At 42.2% G+C, this 25020-nt stretch overlaps 1 protein-coding gene across 6 annotated transcripts in view; it reads left to right on the plus strand.

Moving 5' to 3' along the window:
- LOC124002966 (voltage-dependent calcium channel subunit alpha-2/delta-2-like) overlaps positions 1-25020 on the plus strand; it is a 359322-nt gene that overhangs the window by 225127 nt on the left and 109175 nt on the right. For all 6 annotated transcript variants that reach the window (XM_046310832.1, XM_046310833.1, XM_046310834.1 and 3 more), the window contains one exon: positions 12536-12677. In XM_046310832.1, coding sequence (XP_046166788.1) covers positions 12536-12677 — 142 coding nt within the window. The remainder of the gene's footprint in view (positions 1-12535; positions 12678-25020) is intronic.

Genomic DNA, 25020 nt, shown 5'->3' on the forward strand with positions numbered 1-25020 from the left:
TCCTTACCAAACTCTAGCTGTATTAACACAAACTCTAGCTGCTGATTAACACCTCATGTTAAAACTATCTTGAGGTCTAGCCCACTAGTCTCGCCCTTATCCGTACCAAACTCTAGCTGCTGATTAACACCTCATGTTAAAACTATCTTGAGGTCTAGCCCACTATCCTTACCAAACTAGTCTTATTAACACCTCATGTTAAAACCTTATCCTTACCAAACTCTAGCTGCTTATTAACACCTCATGTTAAAACTATCTTGAGGTCTAGCCCACTAGTCTCGCCCTTATCCTTACCAAACTCTAGCTGCTTATTAACACCTCATGTTAAAACTATCTTGAGGTCTAGCCCACTAGTCTCGCCCTTATCCTTACCAAACTCTAGCTGCTTATTAACACCTCATGTTAAAACTATCTTGAGGTCTAGCCCAGCCCACTAGTCTTATTAACACCTCATGTTAAAACCTTGAGGTCTTATCCTTACCAAACTCTAGCTGCTGATTAACACCTCATGTTAAAACTATCTTGAGGTCTAGCCCACTAGTCTCGCCCTTATCCTTACCAAACTCTAGCTGCTGATTAACACCTCATGTTAAAACTATCTTGAGGTCTAGCCCACTAGTCTCGCCCTTATCCTTACCAAACTCTAGCTGCTGATTAACACCTCATGTTAAAACTATCTTGAGGTCTAGCCCACTAGTCTCGCCCTTTTCCTTACCAAACTCTAGCTGCTGATTAACACCTCATGTTAAAACTATCTTGAGGTCTAGCCCACTAGTCTTGCCCTTATCCTTACCAAACTCTAGCTGCTGATTACACGGCAAGGGGACCGAGGACAATTGTATGATTAAACAGTACAAATACGACCTGCGCAGATCGATCAAGATGATGAGACACACACGTATAGGGACAAAGTGAAGGAGCAATTCAGCTGGTCGGGCACGAGGCGTATGTGGTAGGGGCTTCTAACGATCACAGATTACAAAAAGAAAGCCAGTCACATTGCGAACACCAACGCCGCGCTACCGGACAAGCTAAACACCTTTTTCTCACGCTTCAAGCATTACGACTCTGTGCTGCAGAGGTGAACCCCTGACGATAACAAGGGCCACATGCTTACGGTCTCCACGGAGGACATATGTAAGTCATTCAAACGTGTTAACCCTCGCAAGGCTGCCGGCCCAGACGGCTTCTCTAGCCATGCCCTCAGAGCATGTGTGTGCAGACCAGCTAGCTGATGTGTTTTCTGACATTTTCAATCTCTCTCTCGCTCAGGCAGTTGTTCCCTCCTGCTTCAAGATATCCACTATCATCCCCTATCATCCACTATCATCCCCGTGCCCAATAAAGGGAAAGTAACTGAACTGCATGATTACCAACACCTAGCACTCACTTCCGTCATCATGAAGTGCTTCGAGAGGCTAGTCAAAGTCTAGATCACCTCCTACCTCCCCGACACACTCAACCCTCTCCAATTCGCTTACCGCCCCAGACAGATCCAAGGACAATGCAATTGCACTACACACTGCCCTCACCCACCTGAACAAAAGGAATGCATTTGTGAGGATGCTGTTCACTGACTACAGCTCGGCCTTCAATACCATAGTGTCGTCTTAGCTCACCACAAAGCTCCCGGCCCTGGGACTGAACTCATCCAGGTGGTGAAAGTAGGCAATGTCATCTCCTCCACACTGATCTTCAACAAGTCCCCTCCTGCACTCCATGTAAATCCACGACTGCATGGCCTCACACAGTTCCAACTCCATCATCAAGTTTGCTGAGACACTACAGTAGTGGGTAGACCTGATTTCCAACTACGACAAGACGGCCTACAAAGAGGAGGTAGGCACTCTGACGGCGGGGTGCCAGGTAAATAACCTCTCCCTCAGCATCAGCAAAACAAAGGAGCTGATTGTGGAATTCAGGAGGAGCCAGGTTGGGCACTCCCCCATCCTCATCAACGGAGGCGCAGTGGAGACGTTCAAAAAAAAAAAAAAAAATCTCTGAGAAGCTGGAATGGTCAAACCACACGAACACCATGGTGAAGAAGGCATGACAGAGACTCTTCAACCTCGACTCTTCAACACCAGTTGTTCCCCCCATCACACCTTTATTTAACCAGGTAGGCAAGTTGAGAACAAGTTCTCATTTACAATTGAGACCTGGCCAAGATAAAGCAAAGCAGTTCGGCACATACAACAGAGTTACACATGGAGTAAAACAAACATACAGTCAATAATATAGTAGAAACAAGTCTACATACGATGTGAGCAAATGAGGTGAGATAAGGGAGGTAAAGGCAATATAGCAAGTAAAACACTGGAATGGTAGATTTGCAGTGGAAGAATGTGCAAAGTAGAAATAAAAATAATGTGGTGCAAAGGAGCAAAATAAATAAATAAAAATAAAAAATACAGTAGGAAAGAGGTAGTTGTTTGGGCTAAATTATAGATGGACTATGTACAGGTGCAGTAATCTGTGAGCTGCTCTGACAGCTGGTGCTTAAAGCTAGTGAGGGAGATACAGTGGGGAGAACAAATATTTGATACACTGCCGATTTTGCAGGATTTCCTACTTACAAAGCATGTAGAGGTCTGTAAATTCTATCAAAAAGGTACACTTCAACTGTGAGAGAAAGAATATAAAACAAAAATCCAGAAAATCACATTGTATGATTTTTAAGTAATTAATTTGCATTTTATTGCATGACATAAGTACATCAGAAAAGCAGAACTTAATATGTGGTACAGAAACCTTTGTTTGCAATTACAGAGATCATACGTTTCCTGTAGTTCTTGACCAGGTTTGCACACACTGCAGCAGTGATGTTGGCCCACTCCTCCATACAGACCTTCTCCAGATCCTTCAGGTTTCGGGGCTGTCGCTGGCCAATACGGACTTTTAGCTCCCTCCAAAGATTTTCTATTGGGTTCGGGGCTGGAGACTGGCTAGGCCACTCCAGGACCTTGAGATGCTTCTTACGGAGCCACTCCTTAGTTGCCCTGGCTGTATGTTTCGGGTCGTTGTCATGCTGGAAGACCCAGCCACGACCCATCTTCAATGCTCTTGCTGAGGGAAGGCGGTTGTTGGCCAAGATCTCACAATACATGGCCCCATCCCCAAATGATGTTGCCACCTCCATGCTTCAAAGTTGGGATGGTGTTCTTGGGGTTGTACTCATCCTACTTCTTCCTCCAAACACGGCAAGTGGAGTTTAGACCAAAAAGCTCATCAGACCACATTACCTTCTCCCATTCCTCCCATTCTTCCTCTGGATCATCCAAATGGTCATTGGCAAACTTCAGACGAGCCTGGACATGCGCTGGCTTGAGCAGGGGGACCTTGCGTGCGCTGCAGGATTTTAATCCATGACGGCGTAGTGTGTTACTAATGGTTTTCTTTGAGACTGTGGTCCCAGCTCTCTTCGGGTCATTGACCAGGTCCTGCCGTGTAGTTCTGGGCTGGTCCCTCACCTTCCTCATGATCATTGATGCCCCACGAGGTGAGATCTTGCATGGAGCCCCAGACCGAGGGTGATTGACTGTCATCTTGAACTTCTTCCATTTTCTAATAATTGCGCCAACAGTTGTTGCCTTCTCACCAAGCTGCTTGCCTATTGTCCTGTAGCCCATCACAGCCTTGTGCAGGTCTACAATTTTATCCCTGATGTCCTTACACAGCTCTCTGGGAATTGGCCATCGTGGAGAGGTTGGAGTCTGTTTGATTGAGTGTGTGGACAGGTGTCTTATACAGGTAACGAGTTCAAACAGGTGCAGTTAATACAGGTAATGAGTGGAGAACAGGAGAGCTTCTTAAAGAAAAACTAACAGGTCTGTGGGAGCCGGAATTCTTACTGGTTGGTAGGTGATCAAATACTTATGTCATGCAATAACATGCTAATTAATTACTTTAAAAATCATACAATGTGATTTTCTGGATTTTTGTTTTAGATTCCGTCTCTCATAGTTGAAGTGTACCTATGATAAAAATTACAGACCTCTACATGCTTTATAAGTAGGAAAAGCTGCAAAAATCGGCAGTGTATCAAAGACTAGTTCTCCCCACTGTAAGTGTTTCCAGTTTCAGAGATGTTTGTAGTTTGTTCCTTTCATTGGCAGCAGAGAACTGAAAGGAGAGGCGGCCAAAGAAATAATTGGTTTTGGGGGTGACTAGAGAGATATACCTGAGCGTGCTACAGGTAGGTGATGCTATGGTGACCAGCGAGCTGAGAAAAGGGGGGACTTTACCTAGCAAGGTCTTGTAGATGACCTGGAGCCAGTGGGTTTGGCAACGAGTATGAAGCGAGGGCCAGCCAACGAACAGGTCGCAATGGTGGGTAGTATACGGGGCTTTGGTGACAAAACGGGTGGCACTGTGATAGACTGCATCCAATTTGTTGAGTAGGGTATTGGAGGCTATTTTGTAAATGACATCGCCGAAGTCGAGGATTGGTAGGATGGTCAGTTTTACAAGGGTATGTTTGGCAGCGTGAAGGATGCTTTGTTGCGAAATAGGATATAGAAATAGTTGACACAGGAAGGCTAAGAAGATCATCAGGGACCTCAGCCACCCAAGCTACGCCCTGTTCCATCACTCTGACGCGGGGAGTAGAGGAGCATCATGGCAAAAACTGTCAGACTGGCCAATCGATTCAACCCCCAGACCATCAGGATGCTGAATAGCCACCACTAGTCAGTGACCTGCTCCCCCTGTCCCCCTGTGCATGTGACTAATAAACTCTAATCTACTCTAACCCTGGGCTTTTGACAATTAACTGTTTTCATTGTCAGGTTCCAATTATAAATCCCTCTTACTATGAATTTAATACACACACAGACACACATGGACACATTAAATGTCATAGGCATGATGTCTTGGCCTGTCTTTTTGGTCCCAGCACCACCGCATTTGCTATCAGTTCACTCTTAGAAAAAGGGGTTCCAAAAGGATTCTTTGCAGATGGATACGGTTCTACCAAGAACCGTTTTGATCAGAAGAACCCATTTTGGAAGACAAGGGTTCTTTGTACGGCAAAGGGTTCTACCTACAACCTTTAGCATCCTAAGAACTGTTTTTTGAAGAAAGGGTTATTTGATGATTAAAATAATTCAGTCAAGAAGGATTGTTTGGCAGACAAGAAAGGTTCTATGTAGAACCATATATACAGTAATATTTCCCAGCATGCTCTATTGCAGAGATCATTTTCAGAATTGTTTGTTTTAGTGTAATATCTGTGTTTTTGCATGTACATTGATTGGTTGATTAATTTTATGCTACACAAAGATAAATAACATACAGTTTTCTAAACTAATCCGATCTGTTGAAGTTATTGCACCCGTTACTGAGATGGTTGTTCAAGTCTAGATGATTGAGGCAGTCTCAGTATGCATTACTCCCTACCCTGCCAGTCATTCTAGAATGCAGGTTCCGGGTGGTACAAAATTCCACTTGTTGGATATCCTTACCCTGGCTGGATTCCAATAGGAATTACACATTGCTTTGCACGCCAGCATAGTGTGACTTACAGGCCTCATTTGGCCTGTAAACTAGGAGATTCGTAACACCACTGTGTTAGGGTATAACTAGGCCCTCAAATAAAAGCCTTATATAATGTATTGTCTTAAATAATACATTGTTAAAGGCTAATAAGGCTGGTGGAACCATTCATAGAGGGTTCTAGGAAGCGCTGTCCAAAGATAAAAGGGTTCTCGGTAGAACCCTTCAAAGAAGTTTCTAGGAAGAACCTTTAGATGATACAATTGTCCTTGGTACAACCCTTCATAGAGGGTTCTAGGTAGAACCATATACATGGGGTTCTTTGAAGAACCCTACATAGAGGGTTCTAGATATAACCATCTGCAAAGGGTTCTAAACAGCACCAAAAAGCATTCCCCTATGGGGACAAACTGAAGAACCCTATATGGTTCTACTTAGCACATATCTTCTAGGAGTGTAGAATAATAAGTTATTGATTTTAGAGTTGTATTTTCTGCCATTGTTGGGGGGGAAATCTCTCTGCAAGAAATACCCAAATGAAAGAGACAAGATCAGGCCCCCCAATAGAAGATTATTACTTAGGCTTCAGCAGGGAACAGACATCGCTCACTCGGGGTGAAATTGCAATGGTCTGTGTTATGCATTATCTCACTTTGATTTGATACTGTTATTTGGCTGCTAGTGAAATACGTATAAATTGTAAATTATGTTCCAAGGTAACGATTTGGTTGAGGGCAAGTAGCAGAGATGTCGGCCATCTAGCTGGCAAAACTATTCTTATTCTAGCTTGGCATTCCATTTGAAACACAGTCATTTAGTGTTTTGATTTTCTTTGCATTACATTACACTGTGAAAACCCAGTTTGTTTCTACTTCAAGGTCTCAGAGCGAGTGACATCACTAGCGCACACTGTTAACTAGCTAGCCATTTCACACCGGTTACACTCACCCCTCTTTGACCATCTCCTTCTGCGCAGAAACCCCAGCAGCTTGGCCAAGGCCAACTGAGCCAACTAGGCTCGAACCATGGACCCTCTGAAAACATCAACAGCCGCCTTCCATGAAGCATCATTACCTATTGCTCCACAAAAGCCGAGTGAATCAACTACTTCAAAGTCTCAGAGCTAGTGATTTCACCGATTGAAAAACTAGCTAGCTATTTCAAACTGGTTGCACACACACTCACACACACACAATAATATCAAAGGGATAAGCTGGATCAGGAGCGAGAGATGATTGTAGTCTGGGTGAGCCCTGGATGGGTAAAGGTGGAAATAAGAGTCTTCAAAAGGTTGCTCCTGGCCTCTTCAACCTTTGAATAAAACATTGAGAATGGGGAGATGAAATTAACAATTTGGGTAATGAATCGAGCAAAACAGGTGGCGGATGGCTGAAGAAAATGAACCAATCAGTCTTTCCTGTGTGGATTTATTTAGCTCCTAATTAGAAGCTGCCTTGGTTAATTATGATTGGGCTCTTCGGGGAAAAAGGGCCTCACTGAAATGACAGTCAGGCTGAGGGATAAACAAACACTGGGAAGGGACTCCATAGTACGCTGCTGATGCACAAGGGGTTTCTAAAGCCAATCACCTTCACCGTTATTGATAACTCAGCTTCTTCACTGTAAATAATGAAATCATTTTCTCTAAGCCAATCAACTTCGCTGTAAATAATGCAACTATTTTCTCTAAGCCAATCACTTTCACTGTAAATAATGCAACCATTTTTCTCTAAGCCAATCCCCTTCACCCTCTAACCCAGAGACTTTTTTCGGAACTAACGCTTCCAGCATTCCTAACCCACTTTCTCTGTATCTGATAAACCAGCATCTCTAACCTAATCATCTTCACCGATGAACCAGCAAGTCCTACCTAATCACCCATGCCACCAAACTGCCCTTAACACAATGTCCTCGCGTGTTTGAAGGACTGCATCAGTAATCGAGTGAACCTCTCTGATAGATCAACATCCAACTCTAACCCTCTCACCCTTGCTGATGCAAATGAATAAGCATGATCACGAACAAATGCATTGTCTTTGCTGTAATATCGCTAGACTTGTATTATATTTGTCAACCAATCTTCAATGTCACTGCCACACAATCCACTTTTACCTTGTCGCCGTTAAAAACAGCACATCTTATCACGTCCTTGTTCCACGTACCTCAACTTATGGTTGAGTGGGGCAGGTTCATATTGGGATGCAGTTGGAGATGATTGACAGGCAAAGAGGGAGAAAGCGAACAGGAAGGTTTAGACAGAATTAATAGATGAGTGGAGGAATAGGAGACCGTTTAAGAGATATAAATTGAAAATGTGGCTGTGGAAGTTTTATTGTAATGTTCTTACTGTCAAATGTGTGGTGAGGGGTGAATAGGGAGAGATAGGACTCAGAGATGGGGAGTGTCAAGTCTGGTAGGGTTTTGTAAGTCTAAATAAGAAAGGGGAAACCTGGTGGAGATTAAAGTGATGACACAAGGGCCATATCCAGAGAGTGTAGCCAGTGAGTGTAGCCAGAGAGTGTAGCCAGAGAGTGTAGCCAGAGAGTGCAGCCAGAGAGTGTAGCCAGAGAGTGTAGCCAGAGAGTATAGCCAGAGAGTGCAGCCAGAGAGTATAGCCAGAGAGTATAGCCAGAGATTATAGCCAGAGAGTATAGCCAGGGAGAGCAGCCAGAGAGCATAGGCAGAGAGCGCAGCCAGAGAGTGTAGCCACAGAGCATAGCCAGAGAGCACAGCCAGAGAGCGTAGCCAGAGAGTATAGCCAGAGACTGTAGCCAGAGAGTGTAGCCAGAGAGGTCAGCCAGAGAGTGCAGCCAGAGAGTGTAGCCAGAGGGTGCAGCCAGAGAGTGCAGCCAGAGACTGTAGCCAGAGAGCATAGCCAGAGAGTATAGCCAGAGAGTGCAGCCAGAGAGTATAGCCAGAGAGTGTAGCCAGAGAGTGTAGCCAGAGAGTGCAGCCAGAGAGTGTAGCCAGAGAGTGTAGCCAGAGAGTGTAGCCAGAGAGTATAGCCAGAGAGTGTAGCCAGCGAGTATAGCCAGAGAGTGTAGCCAGAGAGTATAGCCAGAGAGTATAGCCAGAGAGTATAGCCAGAGAGTATAGCCAGAGAATGCAGCCGGTGAGCGTAGTCAGAGAGGTCAGCCAGAGAGTGCAGCCAGAGAGTGTAGCCAGAGGGTGCAGCCAGAGAGTGCAGCCAGAGACTGTAGCCAGAGAGCATAGCCAGAGAGTATAGCCAGAGAGTGCAGCCAGAGAGTATAGCCAGAGAGTGTAGCCAGACAGTGTAGCCAGAGTGCAGCCAGAGAGTGTAGCCAGAGAGTGCAGCCAGAGAGTGTAGCCAGAGAGGTCAGCCAGAGAGTGTAGCCAGAGAGTGCAGCCAGAGAGTGTAGCCAGAGAGTGTAGCCAGAGAGTGTAGCCAGAGAGTGCAGCCAGTGAGTGCAGCCAGAGAGTGCAGCCAGAGAGTGTAGCCAGAGAGTGCAGCCAGAGAGTGTAGCCAGAGAGTGCAGCCAGAGAGTGTAGCCAGAGAGTGTAGCTAGAGAGTGCAGCCAGAGAGTATAGCCAGAGAGTGTAGCCAGAGAGTGTAGCCAGAGCGTGTAGCCAGAGAGTGCAGCCAGAGAGTGTAGCCAGAGAGTGCAGCCAGAGGGTATAGCCTGGAGTGTGAGTTTTATGACGGAACGTTTGTATCGATTTTTGCTCATGTTTGTCACCTTTGATTTACAATCGTGTATGTGCATGTACTGCAGGTGTATGTGTGAGAGCGACACGTGCAGAGCGGGAGACAGAGACAGTTGATGATGCGATGATGATGCGTTTCCTGTAAGGTAGCATGTTGTCCTGGTCTGTCACTAAAATGTCGCTATCGTTGACATTCAGTGGACTATCTTCACAACTGTCGGCCTGCTCTGCTCTTACCTTCACTTCCAACAACAGCTTGCAATTGCTTTTTAATAGACAATTAAAGACAGGCCATCGATCAATTCCTGCACAGAGCATGAGGCTTGAATACAAATTTGTGAAAAACAAACCATTTTTACCATGTCAAATCCAATGAACCTTTGCTACTCCATTAAAGAGAGATATATGGGCATGTCTCAGTGTGTACTGTACTGTATTGTATTGTATTGTACTGTACTGTACTGTATTTGAGTATTTGTTTTTTGTCTTAGTTGTTTTGTTTGTTCTGCCTGCCACCACCCTCCTCTTCAGATGTGTGAGTATTTGTGTTATGCACTGACATGTGTCTGTCAGTTGTAGGATTGTATTTTATTACACTTATAATACAGTATGCACAGTATAGACGTATTTTGTGCGTAGATTCAGAATTGTATGTCTTGGCTTCCCTTTCCTGATGGTATGCTATATATTCAGCATGGCTTCCTCTCATACCTTCTCAATGGTGGTAATCTCTCCGTGGGCAGATTCTGCGTGTGACCGAGAGAATCTGCCAGGACTGAATGGGATGCGTGAGATCCGAGCAGTATTAGTTTCAGTGTTGGGGTTTTCGTCACTGGTTATTTGTACGTTTAAGGCGGTGCTCCAGTGCTTCACACGTGTGCCCCCACAGATCGGAGGGTGAAGACCGGAACTCTCCATTTCTAATACGTACAGGGCCTTCAGAAAGTATTCACATACAGTACTTGACATTTTCCACATTCTGTTGTGTTACAGCCTGAATTCATTTTTTACCAAATGTTAGTTGAGTCACTGGTCTACACACCCATAATGTCAAAGTGGAATTATGTTTTTCAACATATTTACTAGTTAATTCAAAATGAAAAGATAAAATGTCTTCAGTCAATAAGTATTCATACCCTTTGTCATGGCAAGCCTAAATAAGTTCAGGAATAAAAATGTACGTAACAAGTCATATAATAAGTTGCATGGACTCACTCCTTGTGCAATAATTGTGCAAAACATGATTTTTGAATGACTACTTCATCTCTGTACCCCACACATACAATTATCTGTAAGATCCCTCAGTCGAGCAGTGAATTCCAAACACAGATTCAACCATAAAGACCAGGGAGGTTTTCCAATGCCTCGCAAAAAAGGGAACCTATTGGTAGATGGGTACAAATAAAAAAAAGCAATGAAAAACAATGAATATCCCTTTGAGGATGTTGAAGTTATTAATTACACTTAAAATGGTGTATCAGTACACCCAGTCACTACGAAGATACAGGAGAGGAAGGAAACTGCTCAGGGATTGCACCATGAGGCCAATGGTGACTTTTAAACAGTTACAGAGTGTAATGGCTGTGATAGGAGAAAACTGAGGATGGATCAACAACATTCTAGTTACTCCATAATACTAACATAATTGACAGTGAAAAGAAGGAAGCCTGTACAAAATAAATATATTCCAAAATATGCATCTTGTTTGCAACTAAAGTAATACTCCAAAAGAAAGTAGCAAAACAATTACTTTTTTTGCCCTGAATACAAAGTGTTATGTTTGGGGCAAATCCAATACAACACATCACTGTGTACCACTCTCCATATTTTCAAACATAGTGGTGGCTGCATCATGTTCTGGGTATAATTGTAATTGTTAAGGACTGGGGAGTTTTTCAGGATAAAAAATACATGTAATGGAGATAAGCACAGGCAAAATCCTAGAGGAAAACCTGGTTCAGTGTGCTTTCCACCAGACAGCAGGACACCAAGCTACAACACAAGGCCAAATCTACACTGGATTTGCTTACCAAGAAGAAATCTTTTTTAAATCTATGGCACCACCTGATAATGGTTGTTTAGTAATGATCAACAACCAATTTGACAGGGCTTGAAGAATTTAGAAAAGAATAATGGGCAAAAGTTGCACAATTCAGGTGTGGAAAGCTCTTAGAGACTTACCCAGAAAGCTGCACAGCTGTAATCACTGCCAATGTGCTTCTACAAAGTATTGACTCAGGGGTATGAATACTTATGTAAAGATATTCTATATTTAATTTTCAATAAATGTGCAAACATTTCTAAAAGCATGTTTTCACTTTGTCATTATGAGGTATTGTGTGTAGGTGGGTGAGAAAGGAATATATTGAATCCATTTAGAATGCATAATAAGTCAAGGGGTATTAATACTAACTGAAGGCCCTGTATGAACACAGAAGTTAATCATGCAGCTGACCAAATTACGCAAAACTTGACTTCTAGGTTAACGGAGATTACATGTATGGTATTAGATACAGTATGTGCTATATTTTGTCAGTATGCACCTTGCAGCTCCACCAGAGGATGTGTTTAGATCTAACTCCTATTTCTTTTCACATGATTGGCTCTTGAAAAGGCAAGCCTTGTCCTCTGTCGATAGCTAATCAAGATCGAATCCTAAATGTCACATTAATAGGAAAAGTTTTACTCCCACATTTCTTTTGTCCTTATTTGACATTTGTCACTTTGTGAAAGTAATGTACCGGGCTAACCCAGCTAAATACTAATGGAAGAGGTCATCCTCTCAGTAAACACATTATAGCTCTATAGCTCTGTGTTGTGTGCTAGTGGGTAGACTACAGAATAATAGACATTCTGTTGTTCTGAATGTCTAACATAACACAAGGCAGCTCCAGCTGGCTTCCTAACCTAACACTGCATGGGCTTAGTGGAGATGCAGCCTGTGTGGGTGGCAGAGAAAGCTGTGATTAAGTAGTGTTGGTTGTTAGTTATTATTGTCAGACTTAATTTGTGTGCCACCTAATGTGTCTGTGATAGCCATCTTGGACACTAATTGATTCCAACTGTTTTGTGTCTACTTTGATACCTGCTGTTGCTTTGTGACGAGGCAAAGAATAGAATCCAAACCCGGCCTAAAAAGCGGTGTAATTGCTGTTTTTGTAGTTTAATCCAGGAGTGTGCATGTGTGCTTCTGTGTGTGTGTGCGTGAGAGTATGTGCGTGTGCCTGTGCATTCAATCCTTTGTGAGTGTGTTCCTGTTTGTTTGTGGCTTTGCGGGGCGGATATCTGTTTGCGTTCGTCTGTCTGCATTTCCTCCTGTACTGTACTTATCTCATTAACAGTGTGTTTCTTTCTCTGTGTATGTCTCTCTGTGCAGACGGAGGACGGAGATGGGGAAGAGAACCTGATGGAGAACCCCTACTCCATGAAGCTGGAGTTTGTGGACGATCCCAACTTTAAAAACAAGGTCAACTACTCCTACAGCGCCGTCCAGATCCCCACAGACATCTATAAGGGCTGTAAGTACCAAGCTGCACAGGCATCCACACACACGATCTGACCTTTTTGGGGAAGGAAATAGGATACCTAGCAGTTACACAACTGGATACATTCAACCAAAATGTGTCTTCTGCATCAGAGAGGTGCGGGGGGCTGCTTTAATAGACATCCACGCCATCAGCGCCCAGTTGTTGTAGGAGGTTAACTGCCTTGCTCAGGGGCAGAACAGCAGATTTTTCCACTTTGCTGGCTCAGGGATTCAAACCAGCGCCCCTTCAGTTACTGGCCGCTAGGCTACCTACCGCCCTGTTTTGCTAGGTTACATACAATTATTTTTATTACACATGTTCTAACAGGATAAATCCTTGAGATTCCTCATTTTGTTTCTGAGGGGGTCCTGAGCTGCGTGGAGGACAGGTCATATTAACTCCTGGAATGGAGTCAATGGAATGATATCAAGCTTGGTTTCCATGTGGTTCATAATGTACTATTCCACTGACGTCCTTGACCTCAGCAGCCTCCAACAGTGTGAGCTGAGCACTGTGTGCTGCTCCTCTGTGTATCAGTCAACACTTGCTTACTGTAACATAATAGGACATGTCAGTAGTGTTCACACAGTAGCTGTGTGTGTGTGTGTGTGTGTGTGCGTGCGTGCGTGCGTGCGTGCGTGCGTGCATTTTTATATAAAACATTCACCCGATGTTGCAGGAACATTCCTAGAACACATTTCATATTTTCTTTAAAGTTGACGGAACAGCCTTTCTGAGTTCTTTAAAAGTTCCCTTAATGTTTAATTAGGTTGTGGGAACAGTGTGGGTACATTGCAAGAGATATATTCCACAAACAACAAAATATGCTCAGCTGTGATGACATTCATATAATGTTTAAGTTAGGTTGCACAGGACATTCCCTTAATGTTGTAAGAATGTTTACAGAACATGTGGTCTAAGTTCTTTAAAGGTTTCTAGAACATTTAATTGAGTTATGGGAGTTGTCTGGGATGTTGTGCGAATATTCTCATATTCCCACAATGTTCCACAATTTCCAAATAAGTCCGTTTTGATGACGTTCATAGCATATTTCTTTTAGGTTTAACATAATATTCTATTAATATTCACACAATTTAGAAAATGTTATATTTAAGTTTGACCTATTATTGCCACAACATTCTCAGCATGCACATTTGTAGTTCCTTAAAGCATAAGAAATCAGATTGGAATACATCCCAATTATGTTTCTCTCCATATTTAATGGTAATTCACATTTGGGGACTGTATTGTGATATAGAGACTCATGGAATTTTAAATTTGTTACAAGTACACAGCATATGAACAGGATGGAATGATGTTAATAAATCAGAAATGGTGTTCTGTGTCCTGATTGGCCATATTAGACCCTGCCAGGATGCCGATATCCCCAGGTGCCACAGAGGGTTAATGATCTGGCTGCAGATCCAAAGATTGCAGGTTAAATCCCACATATTCTTTAACCATGTTTCCTTTGAGAGAAATTGAGGCCCAGCCTGCTAAATTTGTAAATCCAGTCAGTTATTCAGAATTTAGACCAACTGTAAAAAACAAAACATTTTGTAACAATTAACTGTTCAACTAGAAAACACAAGCCTGTCTTATTTTTCATGATCTGAAAAGCAAAAGTGTTCCTAGATCAGCACTCATAGTCTTGAATACCTGGTAAACATGGACCCAGAGGTACGCAGAATATAAAGAGGAAGAGGGGAAGTGATGGTGACTAACCCAGTTAACCGTTAGTTATGTCTAAGAAGGTTTAAAAGGAAGCATGGAATTCCTGATTGACCATACAGCCATGGCTATATACTGAAAAAAAGAATCCATCAGAGCACTTCCCTGGTGGCACAGAGTATGAAAGACCTGGCTTGGGAACCAAACATTGCAGGTACAAACCCCACATATGAAGATTGTCAACATATGAAGTGTAAAACATATGGTTATATTTGTATGATTCATTGCTGTTCAAATAACTTCTAGATTAAAATGCTGTGTGTCTATCACCTTGGAGTGGGCCTACAATACAGTCATTAAATCTGGATGGAAACATAATGGGGATGTATTCCAATTGGCTTTTAAGAGATGAGAATGTTGTGGAAATATTAGTTCAAACTGAAATATAACATTTTTGAAATGTTCTGAGGACCACCAAAACAAGGTAAAAATGCATTTTGTTTGAATATTCATAGGATTGTATGTTAAGCCTAAAGCAAATACGCTATGAATGTAATAAAAACGGACTTATTTGGAAATTGTGGAACGTTGTGCCACATTGTGGGAATGTTCTGTTCAACATTTTTGAATATCACAATACTATTCTTGTCCCAGATAATTCCCATAACTTCATAACATTTTATTGGAACCTTTAAAGAACTTAGACCATGTCAACATTCTTACAGAATTAAGGTAATGTCCTGTACAACCTAACTTAAACATTGTATGAATGTCATCACAACTGAGAATATTTTGTGTTTTAGGAACCTAGTGAAGACTTACATAAATGTTTGACCTCTGTCATTGCCAACAAAGGGTATATAACAAAGTATTGAGAGAAAATTACTTTAGTTTTTTTCTAATTTTGTCTGTCATAGTTGAAGTGTACCTATGATGAAAATTACAGGCCTCTCTCATCTTTTTAAGTGGGAGAACTTGCACAATTGGTGGCTGACTAAATACTTTTTTGCCCCACTGTATCTATTTTGAGACGTTATCATCCTAATGTTAGATAAAAGTCTAACTAGAACTTCATGGGAATCTAAGCTAATGTTCTTGGAATTTTCCCAGTTTGCCGGTTACTCTCTCTGTTATCTCTCTCTCTCTCTTATCATATTGTAATATGTTGGACATGAATGTGTTCACACTCTGTATCCCAAATAATTCACCAATTATCTGCGAACAGATAGACCACCATTTCTACCTGTTTTGTTTGCAGTCTTCCTCTTCATCAGAAGAACCTCTCTATTTCTGAGGCATAGAAGCTAGGAACCCGGTTTTTAACAAGCTTTTCCAGCAGCCTCTCTCGGCCAATCTTCAGAGTTAGCTGCTCTTTATCCCGGACGAGGGGACAAAGAACATGGAGAACCAACCATGGAGCAATCAGTCCTGCCTGTTGTTCCTGTAGCCATTTTGTGCTGGCCCCTAGATTCTCTCAAAGATATGCCTTTCTTGGGACTTGTATATGAATAAAGGCTTTCTGATTTAGCCTGCGGGGAATTATATAAGCATAGTAGTAGAATGGAATACTCTGGGAGGATGTTAATTTGAAAGAGTTTTTCTCAGCAAAAAATGTTTACTGTGGGAAAATCAAGTCCCTGTGCATAGTCTGCAGTGGAAAGATTGGCCCAGCTGTTTCAGTTTTGGCACCAGCGCCGTTGTGAGCATGCTGTGTGAGTGCTGTTATTTCTTCTTAGTTGAGTAAAATGCAGTACTCATATACAGAAGCCAGTTATTCTCACACTCAAATCATTCAATAGCCTAGCTTCTGTCAATAACACATATATGATACACTCTAAATACAAGCATACAACACATGGTTTTGTTATACAATATTGTGGTTATGCACTGTATGCATTTCATAAAGGTAGACATTGATGTTCATTCATATTTCATATTTGGACATTGAGTTAGCAGTAGCACAAAATATTATGACCAGTAGTGTTAAGCTATAAAATCATGTTATTAGGAATAAGTCAAGCAAATGTATCAAGCATCTCAGATTAGGAGTGCAGATTTAGGATCAGTTTTGCCTATTAGATCGCAATGAATAAGATTTGCATCGATAGGGGGGACCTGATCTTAGTTCAGCACTCCTACTCTAAGACGCTTGATCCAAATGGCCCCAGAGATCTCAAGTTAAAAGCTGATTTTCATGTAGAGTTGAAAGAAAATTGCCTATTATCCTCCTGGGACATTTCTACCTCTGAGTTCCTGGGGCTTGGAGTGCTGTCGAAAGGGCAGAGACATGCTCAGTACCGAAGGAGAAGGCTTCTGCTGGAACACCCAAGCTGGCTAGGGGAGCTCACTAGGAACTGATGAGGAGCTGATGAGGAACTGATGAGGAGCTGGCGAGGAGCTGATGAGGAGCTGATGAGGAACTGATGAGGAACTGATGTGGGTGGAATGTTTGTCTGTGGGTCTTGAGAGGTCTGGGCTCATTGAAAGAGCTTTAGGGTCAGTGGAGTGAGCAGGAAATACTGTCTGGCCAACCCAGGAAGAACGGAGCAGAGCAGCAGGAGAGTGACATGGTCAGCATTAGAGAATAAAAGCCTGGAACTGAATCTAAAAGTTACAATAAGGTCCAGTAATTGAATCTACTATTTTTTTACCTTTATTTAACTAGGCAAGTCAGTTAAGAACAAATTCTTATTTTCAATGACAGCCTAGGAACAGTGGGTTAACTGCATGTTCGGTACCGTGTCAGCTCAGGGATTTGAACTTGCAACCTTTCGGTTACTAGTCCAACACTCTAACCACTAGGCTACTCTGTATAGTTGGTGTGCTGAGTATAGAGCGATTGACTATCTAAATGACTTCTCCAAAACTTCATCAGTTCCATTTTATGATTCTTTATTCCACTGCTGATTCCTGCTGCCAAGTCTGCAAGTTCTCTTCTCCTTCAGTTCTGATGTCTGAGTCTTTGTGTTACTTTACCTGGGAAACACCAGCAGACTATAGATCACTTATTAAATACGGCAATGCTTCAGAGCCTGTTCATTCTATTGAAATCCCTCTGATACTAATCTCTCCCTCTGTTTTAAACCCTCTACTATACCCTCAGATTATTTCTCTATCTACTGTAGTCTATATCTCTGATTTATGTTGTGAGCCCCCTAGTTTCTGTGACTGTGTCTTTTGCTCTTTTTGGATGGAACCCATGACATGGCATGTGTCCCATCATGTTTGCCTGAACCACAAACAGTCAGTGTCCACGCCACAGCCACTATGGGATAGAAAATGAACAGGGTGCTATCTACACAGGAGCTGGCGTATTGTGTGGTATTATGTGTCTAAGGCAGTAAATGTTAGTGGACTATGGTATGAATGAGTTTAGTGTTCTGTGTTATGCTTTGTGGATGGAGTAAATGAATAGAGTTTATTATGAGCACTCATCCTCTGTGTACTTGAAGGGGTTGTTATTGTAGTGCTTTGATAATGAACGCCTAAGAGAAGAGGGTCGAACCATGAAACTTTAGTAATATGATTGGTTTTCTCTGTTATATTTGAGGATTGGAAGTAGCTGGTTTTTGCATGACAAGTAGTTTTTACAAAATTGTGTTAGGCATAGTAATGATATGGCAACAACAGAGTTTTTGACACACGGGAGATGGACCAAGAGAAAGAGCCTGAGAGAGAGGAAAAGAGAGAGAGAGGGAGGAGAGAGAGGAGAGAGAGAGAGAGAGAGAGAGAGAGAGAGAGAGAGAGAGAGAGAGAGAGAGAGAGAGAGAGAGAGAGAGAGAGAGAGAGAGAGAGAGAGAGAGAGAGAGAGAGAGAGAGAGAGAGAGAGAGAGAGAGAGAGAGAGAGAGAGAGAGAGAGAGAGAGAGAAGGAGAAAAGGAGGAGAGAGACTTTAATAATAGAAACCGTTTAGAGCTAAAAGCTTTTTATTTTTTTATTGAGTTCCTTTCAGCGGCTAAATGAGGCAGTGTATGAGTCCTGGTTTGATTTGTCTGCCAGGGACCATGTCCGTTTATTGAGATTGAGAGTGTTCCCTGGGCACAGTAATGAACCATTTTATGATTCATTATTCCACTGCTGATTCCTGCTGCCAAGTCTGCAAACTTTCTAATTAACTTAGGTCAAACATTCACACAGTTTTCTTCTAATTATCGATGCTTATTGCAGAACGGACACCGCCACAGAAAAAGCCACAGAGGAATAAATTGATGTGGAGAGAGAGGATTTATTCTTGTGGTTGGTGAATGTGAGGGAAACGTTGAGGGAACGAATGGCAGGGAGAGTTTTTCTCAATAATTGCCGGGGAAGAGCTCAGGGGAATATAATCTTACAGGGAATCACAGAGAAACAGGGATAGGAGAGGAAGCCCTTTCCTGTAGTCAAATGACCTAGTGACCTCATGGGTGGAATGTCATTCATATTTTTCACTAATTTCATCATTCATAAACAAACAACAACAAACAAATTCTGAAAATCTGGTGTTTCTATGTCAAGCGGTTTTGTTATATTTCAGTCTTCTGTGATGTATAATAAGTGTCTATTTGGGATCCGAACTCAAAATTGAATGCATGTCTATATCTGACATGGTACAGGTGTCTTCTTTTTTTAATGCCCAAAAATGTGTGTGAGGTGTATACTTTTGTTTCAAAGTATATTTTATTAAGACTACCAAGAAACACTGTGTATGACCATGATTTAGCAAACTGCAGTAAAAGGTTAAGTAAAAACCACTGAAAGAATCCCATCACACACTTAAAGATGCAGTCCAGGATCTTCAGCACTTACAAATTCATAACATATCATACGAAATGGATGACATAGTACACAATTGTGTACACTTTTCGGGGACCCGTTTTGGCTTGTGAGTGCTCCTTCTGGCTGAAATTACAGAAAATCTTCACCTATTTAACTCCTGGGTCTGTCTTTAGTTTCATCATCTCTTTAACTCCTGGGTCTGTCTTTAGTTTCATCACCTCTTTACCTCCTGGGTCTGTCTTTAGTTTCATCACCTCTTTAACTCCTGGGTCTGTCTTTAGTTTCATCACCTCTTTAACTCCTGGGTCTGTCTTTAGTTTCATCCCCTCTTTAACTCCTGGGTCTGTCTTTAGTTTCATCACCTCTTTACCTCCTGGGTCTGTCTTTAGTTTCATCACCTCTTTAACTCCTGGGTCTGTCTTTAGTTTCATCACCTCTTTAACTCCTGGGTCTGTCTTTAGTTTCATCACCTCTTTAACTCCTGGGTCTGTCTTTAGTTTCATCACCTCTTTAACTCCTGGGTCTGTCTTTAGTTTCATCACCTCTTTACCTCCTGGGTCTGTCTTTAGTTTCATCCCCTTTAACTCCTGGGTCTGTCTTTAGTTTCATCACCTCTTTACCTCCTGGGTCTGTCTTTAGTTTCATCACCTCTTTAACTCCTGGGTCTGTCTTTAGTTTCATCACCTCTTTAACTCCTGGGTCTGTCTTTAGTTTCATCATCTCTTTAACTCCTGGGTCTGTCTTTAGTTTCATCACCTCTTTACCTCCTGGGTCTGTCTTTAGTTTCATCATCTCTTTAACTCCTGGGTCTGTCTTTAGTTTCATCATCTCTTTAACTCCTGGGTCTGTCTTTAGTTTCATCATCTCTTTAACTCCTGGGTCTGTCTTTAGTTTCATCATCTCTTTAACTCCTGGGTCTGTCTTTAGTTTCATCACCTCTTTAACTCCTGGGTCTGTCTTTAGTTTCATCACCTCTTTAACTCCTGGGTCTGTCTTTAGTTTCATCACCTCTTTAACTCCTGGGTCTGTCTTTAGTTTCATCACCTCTTTAACTCCTGGGTCTGTCTTTAGTTTCATCACCTCTTTACCTCCTGGGTCTGTCTTTAGTTTCATCCCCTCTTTAACTCCTGGGTCTGTCTTTAGTTTCATCACCTCTTTACCTCCTGGGTCTGTCTTTAGTTTCATCACCTCTTTAACTCCTGGGTCTGTCTTTAGTTTCATCACCTCTTTAACTCCTGGGTCTGTCTTTAGTTTCATCATCTCTTTAACTCCTGGGTCTGTCTTTAGTTTCATCACCTCTTTACCTCCTGGGTCTGTCTTTAGTTTCATCATCTCTTTAACTCCTGGGTCTGTCTTTAGTTTCATCATCTCTTTAACTCCTGGGTCTGTCTTTAGTTTCATCATCTCTTTAACTCCTGGGTCTGTCTTTAGTTTCATCATCTCTTTAACTCCTGGGTCTGTCTTTAGTTTCATCATCTCTTTAACTCCTGGGTATGTCTTTTGTTTCATCACCTCTTTACCTCCTGGGTCTGTCTTTAGTTTCATCATCTCTTTAACTCCTGGGTCTGTCTTTAGTTTCATCACCTCTTTACCTCCTGGGTCTGTCTTTAGTTTCATCACCTCTTTAACTCCTGGGTCTGTCTTTAGTTTCATCACCTCTTTACCTCCTGGGTCTGTCTTTAGTTTCATCACCTCTTTACCTCCTGGGTCTGTCTTTAGTTTCATCCCCTCTTTAACTCCTGGGTCTGTCTTTAGTTTCATCACCTCTTTAACTCCTGGGTCTGTCTTTAGTCTTTAACTCCTGGGTCTGTCTTTAGTTTCATCACCTCTTTAACTCCTGGGTCTGTCTTTAGTTTCATCATCTCTTTAACTCCTGGGTCTGTCTTTAGTTTCATCACCTCTTTAACTCCTGGGTCTGTCTTTAGTTTCATCATCTCTTTAACTCCTGGGTCTGTCTTTAGTTTCATCATCTCTTTAACTCCTGGGTCTGTCTTTAGTTTCATCATCTCTTTAACTCCTGGGTCTGTTTCATTTTTAACTCCTGTTTCATCATCACCTCTTTAACTCCTGGGTCTGTCTTTAGTTTCATCACCTCTTTAACTCCTGGGTCTGTCTTTAGTTTCATCACCTCTTTAACTCCTGGGTCTGTCTTTAGTTTCATCACCTCTTTAACTCCTGGGTCTGTCTTTAGTTTCATCACCTCTTTACCTCCTGGGTCTGTCTTTAGTTTCATCACCTCTTTAACTCCTGGGTCTGTCTTTAGTTTCATCACCTCTTTACTCCTGGGTCTGTCTTTAGTTTCATCACCTTTTAACTCCTGGGTCTGTCTTTAGTTTCATCACCTCTTTAACTCCTGGGTCTGTCTTTAGTTTCATCACCTCTTTAACTCCTGGGTCTGTCATTTTTAGGGTTTCATTTCATCATCTTTTAACTCCTGGGTCTGTCTTTAGTTTCATCATCTTTACCTCCTGGGTCTGTTTTAGTTTCATCTCTCTGGGTCTGTCTTTAGTTTCATCATCTCTTTAACTCCTGGGTCTGTCTTTAGTTTCATCATCTCTTTAACTCCTGGGTCTGTCTTTAGTTTCATCACCTCTTTAACTCCTGGGTCTGTCTTTAGTTTCATCACCTCTTTAACTCCTTCTGTCTTTAATCACCTCTTTAACTCCTGGGTCTGTCTTTAGTTTCATCACCTCTTTAACTCCTGGGTCTGTCTTTAGTTTCATCACCTCTTTAACTCCTGGGTCTGTCTTTAGTTTCATCACCTCTTTAACTCCTGGGTCTGTCTTTAGTTTCATCACCTCTTTAACCTGGGTCTGTTTTAGTTTCATCACCTCTTCCTCCTGGGTCTGTCTTTAGTTTCATCACCTCTTTAACTCCTGGGTCTGTCTTTAGTTTCATCACCTCTTTACCTCCTGGGTCTGTCTTTAGTTTCATTCATCCTGGGTCTGTCTTTAGTTTCTTATCACTCTTTAACTCCTGGGTCTGTCTTTAGTTTCATCACCTCTTTAACTCCTGGGTCTGTCTTTAGTTTCATCACCTCTTTAACTCCTGGGTCTGTCTTTAGTTTCATCATCTCTTTAACTCCTGGGTCTGTCTTTAGTTTCATCACCTCTTTACCTCCTGGGTCTGTCTTTAGTTTCATCACCTCTTTAACTCCTGGGTCTGTCTTTAGTTTCATCATCTCTTTAACTCCTGGGTCTGTCTTTTGTTTCATCACCTCTTTACCTCCTGGGTCTGTCTTTAGTTTCATCATCTCTTTAACTCCTGGGTCTGTCTTTAGTTTCATCATCTCTTTAACTCCTGGGTCTGTCTTTAGTTTCATCATCTCTTTAACTCCTGGGTCTGTCTTTAGTTTCATCATCTCTTTAACTCCTGGGTCTGTCTTTAGTTTCATCATCTCTTTAACTCCTGGGTCTGTCTGTCTTTTGTTTCATCATCATCTCTTTAACTCCTGGGTCTGTCTTTAGTTTCATCATCTCTTTAACTCCTGGGTCTGTCTTTAGTTTCATCACCTCTTTACCTCCTGGGTCTGTCTTTAGTTTCATCACCTCTTTAACTCCTGGGTCTGTCTTTAGTTTCATCACCTCTTTAACTCCTGGGTCTGTCTTTAGTTTCATCACCTCTTTAACTCCTGGGTCTGTCTTTAGTTTCATCACCTCTTTAACTCCTGGGTCTGTCTTTAGTTTCATCACCTCTTTAACTCCTGGGTCTGTCTTTAGTTTCATCATCTCTTTAACTCCTGGGTCTGTCTTTAGTTTCATCACCTCTTTACCTCCTGGGTCTGTCTTTAGTTTCATCACCTCTTTACCTCCTGGGTCTGTCTTTAGTTTCATCACCTCTTTAACTCCTGGGTCTGTTTTTAGTTTCATCACCTCTTTACCTCCTGGGTCTGTCTTTAGTTTCATCACCTCTTTACCTCCTGGGTCTGTCTTTAGTTTCATCACCTCTTTAACTCCTGGGTCTCTCTTTAGTTTCATCACCTCTTTAACTCCTGGGTCTGTCTTTAGTTTCATCACCTATTTAACTCCTGGGTCTGTCTTTAGTTTCATCACCTCTTTAACTCCTGGGTCTGTCTTTAGTTTCATCATCTCTTTAACTCCTGGGTCTGTCTTTAGTTTCATCACCTCTTTACCTCCTGGGTCTGTCTTTAGTTTCATCACCTCTTTAACTCCTGGGTCTGTCTTTAGTTTCATCATCTCTTTAACTCCTGGGTCTGTCTTTTGTTTCATCACCTCTTTACCTCCTGGGTCTGTCTTTAGTTTCATCATCTCTTTAACTCCTGGGTCTGTCTTTAGTTTCATCATCTCTTTAACTCCTGGGTCTGTCTTTAGTTTCATCATCTCTTTAACTCCTGGGTCTGTCTTTAGTTTCATCATCTCTTTAACTCCTGGGTCTGTCTTTAGTTTCATCATCTCTTTAACTCCTGGGTCTGTCTTTTGTTTCATCACCTCTTTACCTCCTGGGTCTGTCTTTAGTTTCATCATCTCTTTAACTCCTGGGTCTGTCTTTAGTTTCATCACCTCTTTACCTCCTGGGTCTGTCTTTAGTTTCATCACTCTTTAACTCCTGGGTCTGTCTTTAGTTTCATCACCTCTTTAACTCCTGGGTCTGTCTTTAGTTTCATCACCTCTTTAACTCCTGGGTCTGTCTTTAGTTTCATCACCTCTTTAACTCCTGGGTCTGTCTTTAGTTTCATCACCTCTTTACCTCCTGGGTCTGTCTTTAGTTTCATCACCTCTTTAACTCCTGGGTCTGTCTTTAGTTTCATCACCTCTTTAACTCCTGGGTCTGTCTTTAGTTTCATCACCTCTTTAACTCCTGGGTCTGTCTTTAGTTTCATCACCTCTTTAACTCCTGGGCCTGTCTTTAGTTTCATCACCTCTTTAACTCCTGGGTCTGTCTTTAGTTTCATCACCTCTTTAACTCCTGGGTCTGTCTTTAGTTTCAGAGAAGCTTCACACCTGTGTGATATAATGGTTATTGCACCAGACTGAAGATGGTATTAATAGTTTTGCAGACACAGCTGCTATACGGTACAGTAGTGAGTAATCGCTGGTGTTACTGGAACACTTTTCATTTCAGAGATAACCACTTAACCGCTATATTTACATTTCTGTTGTCATAGTAATGGAAGAATAAAGCTAAAGACAGCATTTAAGTACAGGAAAACCCAAACATGTTCTTTCTTTAGTTTTGAAGTTGGAATAAAGTTAAAATCCCCTGCATGCTGAGCAGTGGCAGGCCCGGTCATTGCCGTTCTATTGTACACATCAGCTGTGAGCAACGTGCTTGTTACAATAGAATGGTGAGGAGTGACTAATTGCATGTGTACATGAAAGAGTGGGTGAAGTGAAGCTTTGCTGGTTAGAATGAAGGGAAGGATTAGTCCTCCTCTCCTTTGGATGGAGGCTGCTGTCCCTCTTTCTTTCTCCCAGCTAATGAGAGAGAGCAAACACGCCCAACATTAATGCCCAAACCACCAGCTAAAAGCACATGTTCCCTGAATGTTAGCTACTGCTCTGCGGCGGTGCCGTAGTAGGTGAGGCGTGGACACTGTGACTGTATGTGGTTTCAAGCACCCCTCTGAACATCTTCAGGCAAACACGATGGGACACATGCCATGTCATGGGTTCCATCCAAAAAGATCAAAGGCACAGTCACAGAAACTAGGGGGCTCACAACATAAATCAGAGATATAGACTACAGTAGATAGAGAAATAATCTGAGGGTATAGTAGAGGGTTTAAAACAGAGGGAGAGATTAGTATCAGAGGGATTTCAATAGAATGAACAGGCTCTGAAGCATTGCCGTATTTAATAAGTGATCTATAGTCTGCTGGTGTTTCCCAGGTAAAGTAACACAAAGACTCAGACATCAGAACTGAAGGAGAAGAGAACTTGCAGACTTGG

Source organism: Oncorhynchus gorbuscha, linkage group LG18 (assembly GCF_021184085.1).
Source record: "Oncorhynchus gorbuscha isolate QuinsamMale2020 ecotype Even-year linkage group LG18, OgorEven_v1.0, whole genome shotgun sequence".
NCBI lineage: Eukaryota > Metazoa > Chordata > Actinopteri > Salmoniformes > Salmonidae > Oncorhynchus > Oncorhynchus gorbuscha.